Source organism: Chlorocebus sabaeus, chromosome 26 (assembly GCF_047675955.1).
Source record: "Chlorocebus sabaeus isolate Y175 chromosome 26, mChlSab1.0.hap1, whole genome shotgun sequence".
NCBI classification, from domain to species: domain Eukaryota; kingdom Metazoa; phylum Chordata; class Mammalia; order Primates; family Cercopithecidae; genus Chlorocebus; species Chlorocebus sabaeus.
The window spans coordinates 57,312,545-57,333,898 of record NC_132929.1 but is presented as its reverse complement, the minus strand read 5'-3'; the positions used below and the strand labels follow the sequence as shown (position 1 = coordinate 57,333,898).

General features: G+C 40.7%; 1 protein-coding gene across 1 annotated transcript; it reads right to left on the bottom strand.

The window, feature by feature from the left end:
- Positions 1-1,489: 1,489 nt before the first annotated feature.
- On the bottom strand, positions 1,490-16,007 carry CFAP161 (cilia and flagella associated protein 161). The gene is made up of 7 exons (XM_008015652.3): positions 15,879-16,007; positions 14,898-14,987; positions 14,165-14,397; positions 12,788-12,872; positions 6,696-6,854; positions 2,736-2,809; positions 1,490-2,329 (listed from the first exon to the last, which is right to left on the bottom strand). Exons 1-7 carry the CDS (start codon positions 15,945-15,947, stop codon positions 2,134-2,136), a joined length of 906 nt encoding a protein of 301 aa, XP_008013843.1. The 5' UTR covers positions 15,948-16,007; the 3' UTR covers positions 1,490-2,133.
- Between the last annotated feature and the right edge of the window lie 5,347 nt (positions 16,008-21,354).

The following is a 21,354-nucleotide window of genomic DNA, read 5'->3' as shown; positions in this document are numbered from 1 at the left end:
CCAAACCCACCTGGTCTCACCCCTTGGAGACACACAGGCAGACCTACCTCTCAGCTAAGCCAGAGGTTCTCAACCCAGACCGCACATTAAAATCAATTAGCAAGTTTTTACATCACATGTTCTCACTTATTTGTGGGATCTAAAAATCAAAACAACTGAACTCACGGACATAGAGAGCAGAAGGATGGTTACCACTGGCTGGAAAGGGCACTAGGGACCTGAGAGGGAGGTGGGGTTGGTTAATGGGCACCAAAAAAAAAAAAATAGTTACAAAGAATGATTAAGATCTACTATTTGTTAGCACAACAGGTGACTATAGTCAATAATAACTTAATTGTACATTTTAAAATAACTGAAAGAATGTAATTGGATTGTTTGTAACACACAGGATAAATGCTTGAGGGAACAGATTCCCCATTCTCCATAATGTGATTATTTCACATTGCATGCCTGTACCAAAACATCTCACGGCCAGGCGCGGTGGTTCACGCCTGTAATCCCGGCACTTTGGGAGGTGGGCGGATTACCTGAGGTCGGGAGTTGAAGACCAGCCTGACCAACATGGAGAAATCCCGTCTCTACTAAAAATACCAAATTAGTCTGACATGGTTGTGCATGCTTGTAATTCCAGCTACTCGGGAGGCTGAGGCAGAAGAATCGCTTGAACCCAGGAGGGGGATGTTGCAGTGAGCAGAGATCGTGCCATTGCACTCCACCCTGGGCAACAAGAGTGAAATTCCATCTCAAAAAAAAAACAAAAAACAAATGTCATGTACCATATAATATATACAACTACTACATACCCACAAAAATTAAAAATTTAGTGAGTTTTTAAAAATACTAATACTTGGGTTCCACTCCAAATCAAGTAAGAAGCTCTGGGGTGGGCCCAAGCATCTGTATTTTTTAATGTCCCACCCTAGAAATTCTGATTGAATGGTCCAGAGTGCAGCCTGGGCCGTGGGCTTTTTCAGTATTCTTCAGGAGATTCTAACATGCAGCCAGAGTGAGACTTGCTGAGGAAAGCCTTCTCTGACCGCCTGTAAGGAACCACTGCTTCCTTCTCCACCTCCTACCACAGTGGGTCTCTGCCGTGGCTGCACATGGGAACCATCTAAAGAACACTGACAAAGGCCAATGCCTAGGCTGTACCCCAGACCATTCAATCAGAATTTCTGGGCTCAGACCAGGAATCAGTAATTGTTACAGTTCCCAGAGTGAATGCAATGCGTAGCCAAGGCTGGAAGCACTGCCCTAAATCCCGCAGTACTTGATGGAAAATGCCTGCCTTCTTGAAGAGGGTCAACCTGCATTGACTGAAACTGCATCTATTTAAAACACATTTACATCCCACCTTCTACCTCTCAGTATACATATTCGTGAACCAGCCTAATAGTTTACCTGTATCCACAAGACTTGGAAACTCTATATCCCTTTATAATACCCTACACATCACAGGTACTCAATGAAGAATGAACAGATGAACAAATAAATGGAAGGACATACATTTACTTTGTCAGGAATTATCTAATCACATGGGTGTCACAACTAATGTGCCAGTTTCAAAGATAAGGCAGAGATTTTGCAGTTTAAAAATCATTACAAAATAATAGGTTACTGATCAGGTAGAGGTCCTGACCTCGAAAGCCAAAGGTAGAAACAAAAATAGGATGTTTTACAAAGATATAAATGTTTAATTCCAAGGTAAGGCCACAGCTCACAGCTGTCAGTTTTTTGTGTTTTAGTACATTTAAGAGGGAAAATGTGGTACTAAAAATTCAGTATAGTTCCAACAGCTTAATTACATAGACATAACTTTGAAAAGTAATGCATCGTCCTTGTAGACAATGAAGGATATAAGTAGAGGAAGCTGAGTTCTTCAGAATTTGTTTGTCAACAAAGGGCCATTGTTTGTCACTTTCAAATACTATTTATTCTCCAGAGCTGTTTTTTTCAGCCCTAGACTGTCACCACAAATTCAATAATCTTAATGTAATCTTTGTTTTAATATAGTGCTCAGAGAGTTCCACATCTGATTCAAAAATAGCTTGAGGCATGACCAAGTTTGTTAATTTCTTTCAAAGCTACATTGATGAGAGCGGGACCAGGGAAAACATGCACGTGCTTGGTGCATTACTGCGTGTCAAGGCCCATGGCCTGCTCCATGGCTCGAGTGTCCTCTGCGGGCGGTTTGGGCAGATCCAACATGGTGGAAGAGGCATCCCTGGGATTCCCAGTAACCAACATCCAGTGGTTCCTTGGTTTTTCAACTCTGTGTGAATCCAGGTATGTGTGAGCTACAACCTCAGCCTCCTTTCCAAAATAGGTGCTGTAGCAAGAGAGAATCAATTGTGGTTTGAAACTGAATGACAACTCTCAATAAGCTGTCATTAATAATTTAATCTCAAAAGTACCTTAAGAAGTGGATTGCTGGATAAAGCCCTAGGGAATCTCTAAAATGGGATATGTTTGCAGGGAGGTTGCACCCTATTTGGGCAAGGATTAGGCCAGTGGGACCCCATTAGAACTAAAATCCTCTTGTAGGGGAAGAACTTGTATAAAAGAAGGGGCTCTAATATAATTTTTCACACCATCGAAGTTCTATATGGCGGTATTTCATCAGCAAAGGACATTTTTTGTATGTGTAGCCATATACTGTCAGTTGAGCTTCTTTGCTTATATTCATGGCCCCCAGCCCCAATCACAGCATTTTGTTGTGCCCTGAAATACAATACCTTAAGAAAAGATGCCGGTGAGCTGCTAGTCCCCGATTTGTGTGACAGTGATTGATGAGAATTTTAGCATTTGCCTTAACAAATAAAGAAAATGTGTTATTAGCATTCTAAATTTTTTTTTTTTTTTGCTTTTGCTTTTAGGGAAGCAAAAAATTTGAAATTGCACTATACATTATTCAATTATATAAATTATATATATTCACAGGAAAAAATTACATATATTCACAGTCATGTGCCACTTCGTGACATTTCAGTTAGCAAAGGACCACCTATGCGACCACATGTACGACCATAAGACCTTATTTTTACTGTACCTTTTCTGTGTTTAGATGCACAAATACTTACCATTGTGTTACAGTTACCTACAGTATTCAGTATAGTAACATGGGGTACAGGTTTGTAGCTCAGGAACACGAAGCTATCCTATGTAGCTTTGATGTATAGTAGGCTATGCCATCTAGGTTTCTGTAAGTATATTTACGATGTGTAAATCAAAGAAAATTATTGAGGTGAGTCTCAATTATTTTAAGAGGTTTATTTGCCAAGGTCAAGGACACGCCCACCAAAAAGAACACAGAACAACAGGAAAAATTGGTGGTCCATGCTTTTTCCCGAAGAGGGTCTGGGGACCTCAATATTTAAAGTGAAAAGAGCGGGTACTGGGGGGAAGAGGAAGAAAGGAAAAAACAACAACAACGACAAAAAGAAGGGTAAATAAAAGAGGCAAGCAGTTGCGTTCTTTTGAGTTTTCGGTCAGTGTCCTCCAAATACACATTTTACATGTGAGAGGGGGGTAGAGGAATAGTTACTTATGCATTCCTCTTGGGCTCAGTGAATCTGCATTTTTACATAAGATGAAATAAACATGGGGCAGAGGGAGCATTCATACATGCCTTTGTCTCAGGTGAGCAGAAGGATGCCTTTTAATTCTGTCCTTTGTCCCATACTGTGAAGAGAAGCTATTGCTTTACATTGAAAATGGCTAACATTCCACATAACTGTTTTAAGGTAAAGATCTGGGGACCCACAAGGAATTTCCTAGTGGGCAAATTGTGAAGGATGTATGTAGCTTTAAGGTATATATATATATGTATATATATTGTGTGTGTGTGTGTGTGTGTGTGTGTATATATTTAGCTATCCTATTTAAGAGCAAAATGGGAGGCAGGTTTGTGTGACCCCATTCCCAGCCTGACTTTTGCTTTGACGTAGTGAGTTGAGGTCCCAAGATTGATTTTCCCTTCACAATGTCCACACAATGACAAAATCATTGTCAGGTGACCACGATTGCCTAATGATGCATTTTTGAGAACTTATTCCCATCGTTGAGTGACACATGACTGCACATATATTTATACAGACACAGAAAAATATAGATGCCAAACCATAATGGATGGATGAAATACATTATTGTGGATATCTGTATGATGAAATCATCACTCAAAGTTATACTGGAGAAGATCTTTGCCACACAAGATATGGTCAATGGTGTTATTCAATGGAAAAAAAGAAGTATCTTCATGATGTCCTACCTTGTAAAAAGAAATGATAAGCAATGGCTTTCTCTGGAAGTGGAACTACTGGTAATTTTCATATTATTTTTGTGCTTTCCTGACTTTTCATAAGTGAACATATGTTTATAATCAGGAAAAATATATACTATTTCAAAATCCTGACTCATGTAAGCTAAAAGCTGTGTAAGAAAGAAAAAGCAGCCCTGCCATCCAGGGGTTGGCCTGGCACTCACAAGTAGGCCTTAGTGTTCTCCTGGAAACAGAATCAACTTCACAGAATGTCCACATCAGACAAGGCCACTCTGTGATCATGAGGGATCAAAACAAAAACAAGAGCACTCTATAATCATATCTGAACACACATAAAACACAAACATTGGCTAAGCCACTAAATACCAAATACCGGCCTCTCCCAGCTAATATGAGCGACTGACTGCTGCTTCTTTACTAATGACAGCTTTGTCCTCACTCTAGTCTGGCCCTCCCTAGAGATAAGATTTATTGAGAAAAATAATCACAGAATTACCCTGACTTCCGTACAGCATCCAGTCCAGAGCAAAGCCTTACTTCTTGGGATTCTCTCTAACACGATCCAACCAAAGCCCAAATTCTATAAGCATCCTAACACCCTCTTACATGCTTCCCCAGGGTGTGTGTTCTCCCTCACTGCAATACGTAATCTACCTAACCTGTTAAAACATAGTTGTTGCTGGTGGTCTTTCTAGCCAGAGGTCCTTGACATGTGCAAAGTAGCTCAGACAGGTTTGGGTTTCCCATTTGCAGATGTGTAACCATGTCTCAGTGAGGCTTGGGGAGACTTTCCTCAAGTCATAAGGTGAATCAGTAATGGAGAAAAGAACTCCTGATGCCTGGAACACTGACTGCTCCCTTAACCTCTAAAAAAACTGGCAGCAATAACAATATAACAACAGTCATGACAACAAGAAACACTTGTGGGTGCCTTCTATGAGCCAGGCACTTTTCGAATTCACACTCTAAATGTACTAACCATTTAGTCTTCACAAAACCTCACAAGGTAGGTACTATTAACACCACAAATTTAGACAGGGAAACTGAAGCACTGACAGTTTAAATTGTGGAACTAGAAGGTAATTCTCAGAAGAGCAAAGCTTAGCAAAGGACAGCTAAAGAGAAAAATTTGTAAAGCCCGTTTCATTGTAGATAATATATATGTCCTCCATGCTTGGAGAAAGAACCTTGTGAAGTCAGAGTCCACCTGGCAGAGGTGAGGGACAGGCATGCTGCGTCAGGTGGACTCAGTGGCCTGCAACCGCGGCCACTTCCTGGTCAATAGCAAGCAAACCCTGGCCATGCTTGCTACTAATTCCATACTCAACGCAGTGGCTGCCAACACATCTTCATTCTGTTTGCTGGATGCCTCATGAGCAGGAAAGCCTCTGGCCCTTGAAATAGGGAGGCCTATTCTGTGCCCACAAGACCCCCTGACCTTCTCATCAGGACCATGCTTCAGGTTCCAGTCCCTTGGGTCCCAGCATCCGGAGAAAATGTCGCACAGTGACAATGAGAATGATGCTGTCCTGCAGGACCACTGCATTGACTGTGTGGCTACCCTGCTGTCTCCTTGGCTTCTCCAAACTCCTTTTTTTTTTTTTTTTTTTGAGACAAGTCTCACTGTTGATCAGAGTGGAGTCCAGTGGCACAATCAGGGCTCACAGCAGCATCAACCTCCCAGGTTCAGGTAATCCTCCCACCTCAGCCTCTCAAGTAGCTGGGACTACAGGCGCTCACCACTATACCTGGCTAATATTTATTTATTTATTCATTTATTCATTTATTTTAAGACAGAGTCTCACTCTGTCACCCAGGCTAGAGTGCAATGGTGCAATCGTGGCTCACTGCAACCTCCGCCTCCTGGGTTCAAGAGATTCTCATGCCTCAGCCACCTGAGTAGCTTTGATTACAGGTGTGTGCCACCACACCTGACTAATTTTTGTATTTTTTGTAGAGATAGGGGTTTCGCCATGTTGCCCAGGCTGGCCTCAAGAGATCCGCCTGCCTTAGCCTCCCAAAGTGCTGGGACTGCAGGCATGATCCACCACACCTGGCCTCAAACTCCTTAAAAATTAGGAATTACCAGAGGCCTTAGTGAAAACAGTGCAAAGGAAGCAGTGTCACAACCCTTATGGTCGCACATCAGTGGTTCTTAACCTGATATCAGGGGCAGGGCCTGAGCTTTTTAGCTCCTGAAGTGATTCTCATGTGCAGCCAGAGCTGAGAAACTCTAACGCAGGATGCTGCCATGGGGTAAATTGGTGCCTTCCAAACTTGTGTAATAAATGGAAAAGAGAGAGGAAGTCATAAGGCATTTGAGGTATTTGAGCTATAAGTCTGTGTTTTATAGACAGGACTAAATTGCATTCATTTCATAGCATAGGCACCCATGTCTTCCCGATGCTGCACTCACCGGGACGGGGAAGCCTTCATATTCCAGGCGTAACTGGGGGTCAGGGAAGGCAGCCTGCCAGCAGTTCATATGGGAGACCTCATCTGTTAGGTACACTTCCTGGAGCCAAGACCTCTTAGACGATTTCAGGAGGGTCCTGTGGTCACTTGATAAATACAACTGAAAATGACAGCAAGCAGATGCTCTACATCAGAGCTCTGTGAAAAGCTGGGGAATAAAGAAGCAATTGACTGGCTGGATGGCAAGCACATTCAAAGCAATTCTCAAAAACTGTGTTGTTACTGATTGTATGAGAAAGCACAATTTTCCTCTACCTTAGGTATGCCATCTGGCATGCTGAGACCAAGACACACACATACACACACTCACATCTCCAACTACTTTTCCTTCCTCTGAATACCAAACTCAATCTTCCTCTCTCCTTCCTACTCCCTGTCCCTTGTTCCCCTTCAGGATATAGGAACTGGATCAACGGGGTTTTTTGTTTTGTTTTGTTTTGTTTCTGCTTTGAGACAGGGTCTCATTCTGTTTCCCAGGTGGGAGCGCAGTGGCAATCACGGTTCACTGCAACCTCCAACTCCTGGGCTCAAGCAATCCTCCCACCTCAGCCTCCCGAGTAACTGGGACTGCAGGTGCACATCGCCATGCCAAGCTAATTTTTTTTATTTTTTGTAGAGATAGGATCCCACTGTTTCCCGAGCTGGTCTTGAACTCTTGGTCTCAAGCAATCCTCCTACCTTGGCCTCCCAAAATGCTCGGTTTATAGGTGTGAACAACCATGCCCAGCCATGGACTAATATTTTATTTAATATAAATGATGTTGCATTAAACTCATCACATGAAATGAATTATTCTTCAAATCAATATCCTCACAGCTGATATTCATTTGTGAGCCTCCAAGGTGACCCACACCCCTCTGGAATTGATGTCCATGCTGGAAATTTATGTTGGCTATCTGGCTGCCTGTAACCTTGCCAAGAAACTACCCCCATCCTGCTGAAAAGTCCAAAATGTTAGTTCTTTGCTAGTTCTTCACTGGTTAAGCCCCACCCTGAATGTGGCAGTAGTTTCTGCATATTTTGATGGGTTTCCAATAAGCACCTTTCCCATGCAAGGCTGTGCTGTGAGGCACTGTGGGCAAGGCAGAGTTGAGTTACTATCCTCATGAGGTTCTCCACCTAGCAGAAGAGGTGATTGAGCACAGAAATGGGAAGCACCTGCATGTACCTTTCTGGTTAGGGAGGTCCAGCAGATTTGCAATGAGCTGGGGGAGGCAGAGGTAGGAGTATAGTACTTTCCTGGGGGATCAAAAGAGGCTCTGAGGAGGAAGCTGGAAAGCCAGAGGGGGTGAGCACAGAGAGGGTGAGGATGTATTATAGAGGGCCTCAGATGCCACAGCAAACAGCCAGAATTTCATTCAAAGGGCAATGGGGACCCACTGCTGACTCCAGTGAGGATGGGCGGTGACCAGACCTGTGCTTGTAAAAGATCAACCTGAAAAATGAAAAATAATAATAATAAATTTTAAAAATTAAAATTTAAACTTAAAAAAAAAAGGTCAACCTGGCAGCACCCTGTCTAGTATGGTCTGAAGTCAGGATAGACTAAAAGGGCAAAACAGTGGGACCTGGGCTGCTGAGGGGCTGCACTGGGCATAAGAAACAGGCCAAAGTGCAGTATGAAGGGGGAACAGTGCCTAGGAATGGAGGAAGAGACCTGGTAATCAGCTGGACGTGGGTGGGGAAGGGAGATGAGCCTAAAGTAGATTCGCCATTGGCCCTGGATGATGGTGCTTTTCAGAGCAACAAGAAAACCAGAACTTAAAAAGGCAAATAAGGTCAGGCACAGTGGCTCATGCCTGTAATCCCAGCATTTTGGTAGGCTGAGGCAGAAGGATCACTTGAGGTCAGGAGTTCAAGACAGTCTGGCCAACATGGTGAAACCCTGTCTCTACTAAAAATAGAAAACTTAGCCAGGTGTGGTAGCAGGCACCTATAATCCCAGCTACGCAGGAAGCTGAGGCATGAGAATTGCTTGAACCCTGCAGGCAGATGCAGCAGTGAGCCGAGATTGTACCACTGCACTCCAGCCTAGGCGACAGAGTGAGACTCCAACTTAAAAAAAAAAAAAAAAAAAAAAAGGCAAATAATATCTGTCTCAAATCACAAACTCCTTTGACCTAAAGTAACACAATAATAAAATCAGGAACTAACCCAGAAGGGCCACTCTTTCACCAATGCTTCTATGAATGCCCAGAAGGGCTTGCTAATTCAAAGACAAGAAACCAAAATTTGAGGTATAAGAATTGGAGAAGAGAGAAAATTGTCATCATTTGAAGATTAAATGACTGTCTACCTAGAAAACATAAAAGAATCAACTGAAAAAACTATAGAATTAATAAGAGTAAATGACTGTCTGCCTAGAAAACATAAAAGAATCAACTGAAAAAACTATAGAATTAATAAGAGTAAGTTATTTCATCAAAGGTGAATATAAAAATCAATAGTCTTCTTATATTTTTATAAGATAAATTATCCTTTATTCTATCAAATATTCTATCCTTACTCTATCAAAAGGACCTCTCCACAATAGCATCTGAAAACACAAGTTACCAAGGAAAACCCCTTAACAAAATCATTGTCAAATCCATGTAAAGGAAAACACAAAATCTTACTTGGGTGATAGAAAATTTTGCTGAGAGAATAAATGGAGAGACATCCCAGAAGAATAAATATGGCAAAGTTACTAAATATGTGAATTTACTTCATTTTACAATGCCAATCAAAATATAATACCAAGTAATCTTTTTCCCACAGGGGCAGAGGGACTTGGAAAAAATAACCATTATATTTAACTGAGAAACTAATTCCTAACATAATTCAGACAAAGAGGTGTAATGAGAGGCAACTAGCCCTATGAGCTGTCAAAGTCACAGGGCTATGAGCCCTATCTTAAAGCTCTAATAATTAAGACACTATAGTCCTAGAATAAAAATAGACAAGTGGGCTGGGTGCAGTGGCTCACGCCTGTAATCCCAGCACTTTGGGAGGTGGAGGCAGGAGGATCACTGGAACTCAAGAGTTCAAGACCATGGCCAATAATATCTGTTATTGCAGAGATGGCGAAACTCCGTCTCTAAAATAAATAAATAAATAAATAAATCATGTATTTTAAAAACTTAGCCAGGTATAATGGTGTGCACCTGTGGTCCCAGCTACTCGGGAGGCTGAGGCAGGAGAATTGCTTGAGCCTGGGAGGTGGAAGCTGCAGTGAACCATGTTTGTGACACTGCGCTCCAGCCTAAGTGAGAGAGTGAGACCCTGTCTCAAAAAAAAAAGAAAAAGAAAAAGAAATAGATAACTAGAGTTTAATGGATCTAAATAGAAAGCTCAGAAGGAGAGGGTAGTATATACAGTAATTTAATATATGCTAAGGGAAATGTCATGCATCTGTAGAGAAAGGAATAATCATTCAAGAGATAATAGATATAACTGATCAGTCATCTGGGACAAAATGAGATATTCACATAAAACCCTTTATCAAAATAAATTCCAAGTTGATTAAATAATAAATGTAAGCAAAAGTCAAATTGCAAACATCTAGAAGCTAATTCAAGTTTTTCTTTTTATCAGATCTCTAAAGCAGTCTTTAAAACTTAAAAGCAATGGAAGGAATTACAGAGAAAAACATTAATACATTTTACTCAAAAATATAATATTAGAACAACTATAACTTAAAAGCCAAGCAGCAAATGGAAATCTTAGCAACACATATGACAAAATTTAGTAAACAATGGTATATAAACCCAAATCAACACAAAGGCAAAAAACGAATGATTTGCAGGAGAGAGGAGAGGGAGGGAGAAAGAAAAAAGAAGCAAGAGAGAAAGGAAGAGATAAGGGAAAGAGAACAAACTTAAAATACAGGAGAAATTACAAGTAGTACAACATTTACATATCATTTTTTCTTTTCATTTTGTTTGCTTGTCAAATTAGCAAAGTTTTAAATTATGATATTTAATATAATCAGTGAAGCAGTAGATTATCATTCTTATTGTTGCTGAGAGTGCAAATTTGTATAGCCCATTACAAAAAGAGCTCTTTATATGTATCAATACTTTTAAATGTGTTCATATTCTTTGACTCAGTAATTCTTTGCCCAAAAATCTATCCTAAACGTAGAATTCCTAACTTGGAAGTTTGAGAGGGGAAGCTTTAAGCGTTTATACACAAATGCACACTGGAATTTTACATATAAGAGAGAAATATTGGACCAAACCCAACTGCCCAAAAGTAGAAGAAAGGCTAGGTAAATAATGATACTGCCACACAATTATGTATTATGCTCTCATTAAATGCTTTTGTCATTTTAAAAAGCTTTAAAAATGCTATTTTAGAAAGAATAACCTATCTGTATATTTATCTAAGTTTTAAAAAATATATATAGGAAAGTAAAAATAAGCCAAAATGTTAATGGTGCTAATCTCTGGTTAAGAAATGGTAATTTACTCCCTTTTTTCAATAAGTCAATACTTATCAGGCTGCAACTTACCATCTGTGGGGTGTCAAAGTTTAATTGGTAGCATTGTTTCTTCTTCTTCTTCTTCTTCTTCTTCTTCTTCTTCTTCTTCTTCTTCTTCTTCTTCTTCTTCTTCTTCTTCTTCTTCTTCTTCTTCTTTCTTCTTCTTCTTCTTCTTCTTCTTCTTCTTCTTCTTCTTCTTCTTCTTCTCCTTCTTCTTCTTCTTCCTCCTCCTCCTCCTCTTCTTCCTCTTCCTCCCATTCCCCTTCCTCCTCTTCCTCTTCCTCTTTCTTCCTCTTCCTCTTTCTTCCTCTTCCTCCTCCTCTTCTTCCTCCTCTTCCTCCTCCTCTTCCTCCTCCTCTTCCTCCTCCTCTTCCTCCTCCTCTTCCTCCTCATCTTCCTCCTCCTCCTCCTCCTTCTTCTTCTTGTTTTGACACAGGGTCTCTTTTTGTCACCCAGGCTGGAGTACAGTGGTGCAAACTCTACAGTTTCTACCTTCTGGCTTAAGCAATCCCCCCACCTCAGCCTCATGAGTGTCTGGGACTACAGGAGCTCACCACCATACCTGGCCAATGTTTTTAAAATTTTTGTTGTGATGAGGTCTCACTATGTTGCCAAGGCTGGTCTACAATTCCTGGCCTCGAGTGATCCTCTTGCCTTGGTCTCCCAAAGTGCCGAGATTACAGGCATGAGCCACTGCACCCAGCAGGCAGCATTGTGTTTTCTTAGTGGTATCAAAAATAATAATATTAATAACGCTATATCATATAGTAAATGAATTTTTAATTCAATAAAAAATGTGATATAGTACTAGTTCTGCTACTTACTAACTGAGTGACTTGAGTCAGAAATCACTTAACCTCTTAGTGCCTCAGTTTTTCCACCAGTAAATTAAAGGTAAAATAGTCCCTACCTCAAAGGCATGTTTGGAGGATTAGGAGAGTTAAAATATGTGAAGCATTTACAACACTGCCTGGCATGTAGTAAGGTAGACTAATACCATCTTATAGATGAGAAACAGGCTCAAAAGGCATTAAATAACTTACCCCAATTCCCATCCCATAGGTACGCATCTGAAGTTCAAACCCAAATCTATCTGGTTCTATTATAGGCTCCCTGATTTATGCAAATTTAAGCAACTCAAATTGTCCTTACTCCCACACTAGGCAAAAGTCTGATCATCAAAAGTTTAAATAAAAAAGTTGGCAGATAATATGCCTTGCTAGCATTGGCAACATTTGACAGGTATCAGATGACTATTAATGAATTCAATCATTTAATTTACAGGTGGAAGTGATATAAACTTTTGCTTTTTGACAGCTGCATTGTGAAATGGTTTTCCCCCCTTACACGTTAGCTTTTAAGGGTGTAGTTTTTGTAATTTGGGAAGTTAAAAGGAAAGACTGGCTTGGCCAGAAACTGCCTGTGAAAAGCTGCAAGCTGAAACCATAGTGAAGTCAGGGATGGAGCCCATGTCTCTAGAGTTCTCTGTCCACTTCAGTAGATAGTTATGATCCCATTTTGGTGCAACAGAAAGGACTGATCCAAAGTAGATATGCAAAGTGATAACTCACCATTTTGTTGTCGAATCCTCCTGTTATCCCCAGGCAAAAGTCCTGTCCATATCTAAGGACTTGACCAGTGGCATCTCTGTGTACACTGTCCATGGACAATAAGTATAATGTAAATGTAAACTCTCTGTATTAGAATCATTCTATGACTCTATGTTTATGCATGCAATTTTGTTTATAATCAGTTTTTTTGATAATTTATATTCACATACTGTAACTGAATTAAATAATTAAATAAAAGGTGTTTTCTTTTGGTCTTCAAATCCAGCTAGCACCCTACTCCCTACCCTGCACCATAGCTAGAACACAAAGCATCCCCACTTTGTGAGCCTCGGGTTAGAGTAAACTAAGCACGTCTTGCTAATGTATACTGAGGAATTCTGGTCAAGTGCTTTGATATCTTCAGAGAGAACCAAGGTAACACACTTGTAGATATTTAATAGAGTTTCCTCTTAATCCTTCAGGAAACAGAGGTTGTGATCCATTTTTAGCTGTCTTAACATATGTATTCAAAAGAAATCTAAATTAGAACTTGAAGAACTGTCTATATATTCTTTTTTTCCCCCAGGCTGGTGTTTGGTGGTGCAATCTTGGCTCACTGCAACCTCCACCTCCCAGGTTCAAGTGATTCTCATACCTCACTGGCACGAGTAGCTGGAATTACAGGAGCCTGCCACCATGCCCAGCTCATTTTTGTATTTTTCGTAGAGATGGGGTTTCCACATGTTGGCCAGGCTGGTCTCGAACTCTTGACCTCAGGTGATCTGCCCACCTTGACTTCCCAAAGTGTTGGGATTATAGGCAGGAGCCACTGCACCTGGTCCGGGTCTATATATTCTTGCAATGCTTACATCGCTGTTATATGAATTAGTAATAGTTTTTCATCGTGATCATATATCTATTTCTTCCCTAAGGATTTAATTGTTCATTTTCAAAATCTCTTCAAGTACATTTTTAATGGACTTTAAAAGAACAAATCCCATCTAGTGCTGCCTTGTATTAAACTATACATTTTTATTGTAAAAAATAACATAGCCATATTAAGAACAATGAAAACACTCAAATGAGCTCAAAGAGTTTCAAAACATTATAGGGAAAAGCCACTTTGCTTCCAGGCAGAATATGAATTTAATTCCCTGGATCCAATACTCATGATTTAAGCATTTTGAATTGAACACAATTATCCTGCTGTCTAAGAGAAAAAGGGATTGTAAAGTTCCCTTGACAATAACTCTCAAGGTAAGCAAAGCAAGGTGAAAATCACGGAAAATGTTCACAAAACCTTTCCCTCCACTCAGCAGCTCCAATACCCAGGAATCTTTAAGCTGCAAGTGAAACATATTTATGATGAAAATGAACTGCAAATTAAAGTCTCTTTACCTCAAAATGATAAAAGTGTTTCTGCCAATTGGGGTCTTGGCTTGAACTGCGCTCAGGCCACAGGGTACCTCTAATTCATCTCTCAGATGGGACTGAATTTCATCTGGAGTCATACACAGGCTCAGGTCCCCACCCAGAAACACGTCAGCTTCTGTGTCAGGATCATCAGGATTCACAAGCATCACCTTGTCACCGTAATGAATATAACCATCTTCAGTCATGGAAAGTTGCATCTACAATTTTAATAGTAGTTTATTACATAAACCATGCAATTCCTCAACAGTCACAGCCAAGGCAATTTTCTTCCTTCTCAGACTAGTACCCATTTCATTCAGGATTTCACTTGAACCTTAGTTCCTTCTTCCTTTGCCTTTGCCTTTGCCAAGGCAAAGCTCCCAGTAATCCCAAATGAAGCCAAATGAAGCCGGTGAAAATCACATGTATTTCCTCATTATTCTAGAAATTCGACATTCATTGAAAAAGTTGTCGATTACCAACTAAAGGGCATTTTACTTATTTATATATTAACTCATTTATTTCTTTATTTGTAAAATGCAGGTAAACATGATTTAGGGCAGACTTCCTTTATGTTTCTAAGATCTTAGAAGAATTTAAACATTGCAAAATTTGTTTTTAAAAACTGTTATTTTCCAAATGGTAACTCGGTTATGAAATTTTTTTCTTTACATATACTCACACAGAATTTGAAAGCAATGTTTGAATTTAAAGTTACCGGTCTCAAAAGATTCTGTTTTAGTCTTCTACGTCTCTGTATGAGAAGTTTCCCCTTGTCTCTCTTCTCTAAGAAGTCTTTCATAAGCTCCTAGTTAAAGAGAAAATCAACAACAGTAGCCCTGAATAATACAGATGTTAGTATTAACAACTTTTAGGTCAGAAGCTCTTCCAAGTTGAAAACTCAAAATTTGAGTACAAAAAAAAGAAATGTGAGCATAATGGGAATGATGGAACATTTTTAGCATTACTTTAATATTTTTACTACATTATAGAACGTTTAGAAAAATGAGAAAGGCAAAACAAAGAAAAAGAAACATCACCAGTAATTACTCCAGCCAGATACCATCTTGAGTGACATTTGGAGGCCATGTCTCCCCTGCTGAGGTTTCCCTTGACTGTATGATGACTGACACTAGAAAGTCCACCCCTCCCCAACCTGACCCATACACTAATGGCTCAGAGCCTTGTTAAGACCACCTTGGGGGAATATAAGGCAGTGAGTACAATGTCAGTAAAAGGAACACTCAGGGTCATTTAAGACGGCAAGTGAGGCAGGGTTGGAGTGGGGAGGGATATTATTTCTACCTAGAGCCTGTGTTCTCACCTGGCCCACAGCCTGAGGCTGTCAGACTGTAAGGAATACGGGGGACTTAGTGGGACTCTAGGCTAAGCGGGAGACACAGGCCAGGGGCGTAAGAGTCAAGGTGCCCGACTTTGGGAGGCCAAGGGACCCGCAGAAAGAAAAGTCAGGGTGCTCGGAGTAGAGGTCAGTGAGACCTGGATTTGTTGGGCAGGTGAGATTCCTAGGGAGTTTAGAGATTGGGTGAGGGGGAGGGGCGGAGGGGCGGGGATTTTAGAGGTATTCACTGTATGCTGGGTGAGAGAGGAGGCTTGAGGCGCTCAAAGCAGGGGACTGAACTTAGAGGAGGGTCTGGGAGTTCCTGAGCTGCGGGTCCGCGCCCGGCCACACCCTGCGTACCTCCTCCAGGTAGACGTCCTCGTTCCAGTTGCCTATCCGGACTCCCGGACCATACAAGTTCTGCGCCATCGCGCCTTGCTGTTCAGCAAGTGGGCCTCCCTCCGCCACCAGGTGTTAGCGTGGCCCGTCGCCATGACGACCCGACCCGAGACGATCGGTCAAGGTCCGGGACCCTACTGGCCAATAAGTGACAGCGCGCAGCCTCGCACCGGGGCGGGAGAGGGGGCGTCTGGGTCAGCGGCTGTCTGTGGCCCTCCAGCCCGCCCCACCTTCCACCTTTTAGATTTCCTTAACTGCAGGGCAGGCGAGAGGGAAAACCCTGGCTGACAAAGTGCTTGGAGAGAGAAATTTAAAACTTTCTTTCTTTTTATTAGAATCTAACCGAAAAGTGCTATCGAGTACCCCTTGCTTGTCGAGGCAGCAAACAAGAGCTTTTAAATGGAAACACAGCTTGCTTGCAGCCTATTGTTTGTAAGCAACAGCAGCAGCAGCAGCAGCAGCAGCAGCAATTTCGCCCTAATAAAACAATACCTGTTCAGTGTAGATTTTGGAAACCAAAAACGCATAGAAAGAAGAAGGGAGAATTAAAAATTTCAGGGCCTTAAAAGTAAGGCCCTGTTAGTATATTTCTGTTAATAGGTTTCTGAGGTTGTCCATATTTTTGCGAACTTGACAGCATTCTCCCTCCCTCCCTCCCTGGGTCTCAAAGTGAAAGGACGAGTCTGTGATTTGCATGAACTCTTAAGAAAACCAGACTCTGCTGTAGCCAGCATTATTAAAACAAAATATTATTTTATGGGGAGGGGAGGGATACTAGTTACCGTAAGACTACCGGAGGCTTGATGCTGATTGAATGCATTCAGTAATTTGCCTGTATTTAGTGTCTAGTAAGACATGACTGAAATGGAAGACTTCGCTCCCTTCAGCAAACCCAGTCTAAAAAAAAAAAGATAATTCATGAAAACTAATTACTTCAGGAAGACTGTGAAAAGTGCAATTAAAGATGTGCTGATGGGCTGGCGTGGTGGTTCAAGCCTATAATCCAGCACTTTGGGAAGCCGAGGCAGGAGAATCACTGGAGCTCAGGAGTTCTAGACCAGCCGGGGCAACATAGTGAGACCCCATCTCCAATAAATATATATATACTGATGAAGGGCCATGGAGTTGAAGGATCCTTTCTGCCTTGAGGAACTGTGAGAATGGGAATTGGATGGCCTTTGAGTGGTGGGAGAGGGGTTGCTTTGGAGCTGAACTGGGAAGGATTTGAACTGGCAGGCTGAAGTGTAGAATAAAAATAGGTGCATTCCCCATACTGGTGAATCCACTAGCTTTGTCAATACATCACCACATTCGAGGATACTTCTGAAGGACACATAGGACAAAGCAGTTAGATCAGGTAGTATACCACTAACTGCATTTGATAAATTCAGAAATAGACTCAAAGAAGCTAGCAGTCTAAATTCAAACTGCTAAAAGTTGCTCGAAGAAAGGACTCAATCCAAACTTTCTGACTCCACAGTCATATTTGTTTGTTTTTCCTTTTAAGTATTTTCATATTCCCCATAAAATCAAGAATAAAACAAGGCAGCTCTAGTCTCTACATTTTTTAACAAGGTTCTAATGATTGGGTCATTCAGTATACAGCTTTGCTCCCACCTACTTCCTTAATGCTATTTTTGACAAGTATATTACATTTCTATACATAATAGACCCAACAATACAATTATACATAGTGTTTTATACAATTGCTTTAAATCACTTAGGAGAAGAAATATCTTTATTGGTGCTCTTTGGTATTTTTCTGTGAATACAAATTACTGCTTGGTGTTGTTTTCAACCTGAATAACTTCCTTTGATATTTCTTATAAATCAAGTCTGCTAGCAATACATTCTCTTGGTTTTTGCTTACCTTAATTTTTGTAAGATGCTTTTTCTAGGTATATGATTCTTGGTTGATAGTGTTTCTTTCTTTCTTTCAATATTTTAAATATGCCATCCTACTACCTCTGGAATCCATTATTTCTTTTTCTTCCAAGACAGAGTCTCACTCTATCAACCAGGCTGGAGTGCAGTGGCACGATCTCAGCTCACTGCAGCATCTGCCTCCCGGGTTCAAGTGATTCTCATGCCTCAGCCTCCCGAGTAGCTGGAACTATAGGCATGTGACACCATGCTCAGGTAATTTTTGTATTTTTAGTAGAGATGGAGTTTTACCAGGTTGGTCAGGCTGGTCTTGAACTCCTGACCTCAAGCGATCAGCCCTCCTCAGCCTTCCAAAGTGCTGGGATTACAGGCATGAGGCACCGTGCCCAACCATGGCCTCCATTATTTCTGATGAGAAATCAGCTATTAATCTTATTTTGCTTCCCTTACACATACTCTTGCTGCTTTCAATATTTTTTTTGTCTTTGTCTTTTAACATTTTAACTAGATATATTTGGATATTGATCTCTTTTCTTTTATCCTGCTTGAGCTGCCTGAATATGTAAATTAATGCTCTTTTCATCAAATTTGGGGAATTTTCAGGCCTTATTGTTTGGAATATTTTTTCTAATCTTTTGTCTCTCTGATGTCTTTATGAAACTCCCATCACGTGTATACTAATGCACTTACTGATACTCTACATTCCTCCGAGATGCTATTTGTTTTTCTTCATTTTTTTCTCTCTGTTCTTCAGATGGCATAATTTCTATTGATTTATCTTCAAGTTTGCAAATTTTTGTTTTGCCAGCTCAAACTTACTGCTGTATTCCCCTAGTGAATTTTTTATTTTGGTTATGGTACTTTTCAACTACAGAATTTACACTTGTTTATATTTTGTAATTTCTCTCTATTGATATTTTATGCTTCATAATGAAACACTATCATCATATCTTCCTTTAATTATTTAATCATGGTATTCCTCAGCTTTTTTTTAACATATTTATAATGGCTGCTTTGAAGTCTTTGTCTGCTAAGTCCAACATCTGGGCTCTGTCAAAGGCAGTTTATGTGGGTCACATTTTTCTGTTTCTTTGCAGGTCTCATGATTTTTTTTGTTGAAAACTAGACATTTTAGATACAGGCATACATCATTTGATTGCAATTCACTTTACTGCACTTTGCAGATACTGATTTTTTTTTTTTTTTTTTTTTACAAATTGAAGGGTTTTGGCAAGCCGTATCAAGCAAGTCTCTTGGAGCCATTTTTCCAACAGCATGTGCTCGCTTCATGTCTCTGTGTCACATTCTGGTAATGCTCAAGATCTTTCAAACATTTTATTATATCTATAATGGTGATCTGGGATCAGTGATCTTTGATGTTGCCATTGTAGTTGTTTGGGGTACCATGAACCATGGCCATATAAGATAGCAAATCTAATTAATAAATGTTATGTGTGCTGACTGCTCCACCTACCAGCCATGTCCCCATCTCTCTCCCTCTCCTCAGGCCTTCCCAGTCCCTGAGACACAACAATACATAAATTAGGACAATGAATAACCCTACAATGGCCACTAAGGGTTCAAGTGAAAGGAAGAGCCAAATGTCTGTCTCCTTTTTTTTTTTTTTTTTTTTTGAGATGGAGTCTCACTCTGTCGTCCAGGCTGGAGTGCAGTGGCATGATCTTGGCTCACTGCAACCTCTGCCTCCCAGGGTCAAGCGATTCTCCTGCCTCAGCCTCCCAAGTAGCTGGGACTACAGGCATAGGCCACCACACTCAGCTAATTTTTTGTATTTTTAGTAGAGACGGGGTTTCACCTTGTTAGCCAGGATGGTCTCGCTCTCCTGACCTCATGATCCACCTGCCTCAGTCTCCCAAAGTGCTAGGATTACAGGCGTGAACCATGTCTGTCTCTTAAATTAAAGGCTTGATATGATTAAACTGAGTAAGGAAAACATGTCGAAAGCCAAGATAGGCTGAAAGCTGGGCTTCTTGCATAAAGCAGTTAGCTAAGTTGTGAATGCAAAGGAGAAGTTCTTGAAGGAAATTAAAAGTGCTACTCTGGTGAACACACAAATGATAAGAAAGTAAAACAGCCTGTTGCTGATATTAAAAAGTTTTAGTGGTCTAGATAAAAGGTCAGACCAGCCACCACATTCCCTTGAGCCAAAGCCTAATCCAGAACAAGGCTCTAATGCTTTTCAAGTCTATAAAGACTGAGAGAAGTGAAGAAGCTACAGAAGAAAAGTTTGAAGCTAGCCAATGTTGGTTCAAGGAAAGAAGGTTTAAGGAAAAAGCCATCTTCATAACATAAAACTGCAAAGTGAAGCATCAAGTGCTGATGTAAAAGCTGAAGCAAGCTATCCAGAGGATCTGGCTAAGATCATTGATGAAGGTGGCTGCAGTAAAAAACAGATTTTCAATGCAGGCAAAAAAAGCCTTACATTAGAAGATGTCATCTAGGACTCTCATAGAGACAAAAGTTAATGCCTGCCTTCAAAGCTTCAGAGAACAGAATTGATTATCTTGTTAGTGGCTAATGCAGCCCATGCTCATTTACTGTTCTGAAAATCCTAGGTGATATGATTTGGATGTATCCCCACCCAAATCTCATCTCAAACTGTAGCTCCCATAATTCCCACATGTTGTGGGAGGGACCCAGTGGCAGATATTTGAATCATGGGGGTGGTTTTCCCCATACTGTTCTCGTGGTAGTGAATAAGTCTCACAAGAGCTGATGGTTTTTTTAAGAGGTTTCCCCTTTAATTTAGCTCTTTTCTCTCTTGTCTGCCACCATGTGAGATGTGCCTTTCACCTTCCACCATGATTGTGAGGACCCCCCCAGCTATGTGGAACTTTGAGTCCATTAACCTCTTTTTCTTTATAAATCACCCAGTCTCAGGTATGTCTTATCAGCAGCATGAAAACAGAATAATACACTAGGTCCCTTAAGAATTATGCTAAATCTGCTTTTCCTGTGCTCCATAACTGGAACAGGAAAGCCTGGATGACAGCACATCTGTTTGCAGCTTTGTTCACTGACTATTTTAAGCCCCCTGTTGAGACCTACTGCTTAGGAAAAAAAAGATTTATTTCAAATATTACTGTTTATTGACAATGCACCTAGTCACCCAAGAGCTCTGATGGAGAGGTACAAGGAGATTAATACTGTTCTCATGATTGCTAACATAATATCCATTCTTCAGCCCATGGATCAAGAAGTAATTTCAACTTTCAAGTCTTATTATTTAAGAAGTACTTATTTATTTATTTATTTTTGAGACAGAGTCCCACTCTGTTGTCCAGGCTGGAGTGCAGTGGTGTGATCTTGGCTCACTGCAACCTCTGCCTCCCAGGTTCAAGCCATTCTCCTGCCAAAGTGCTGGGATTATAGGCGTAAGCCATCACACCCAGCCAAGAAATACATTTTTAAGGCCATAGCTGCCAAAGATAGTGATTTCTCTGACAAATCTGGGTGAAGTAAATTGAAAACTTTCTGAAAAGGATTTGCCATTCTAGATGCCATTAAGAACATTTGTGATTCATGGGAGGAG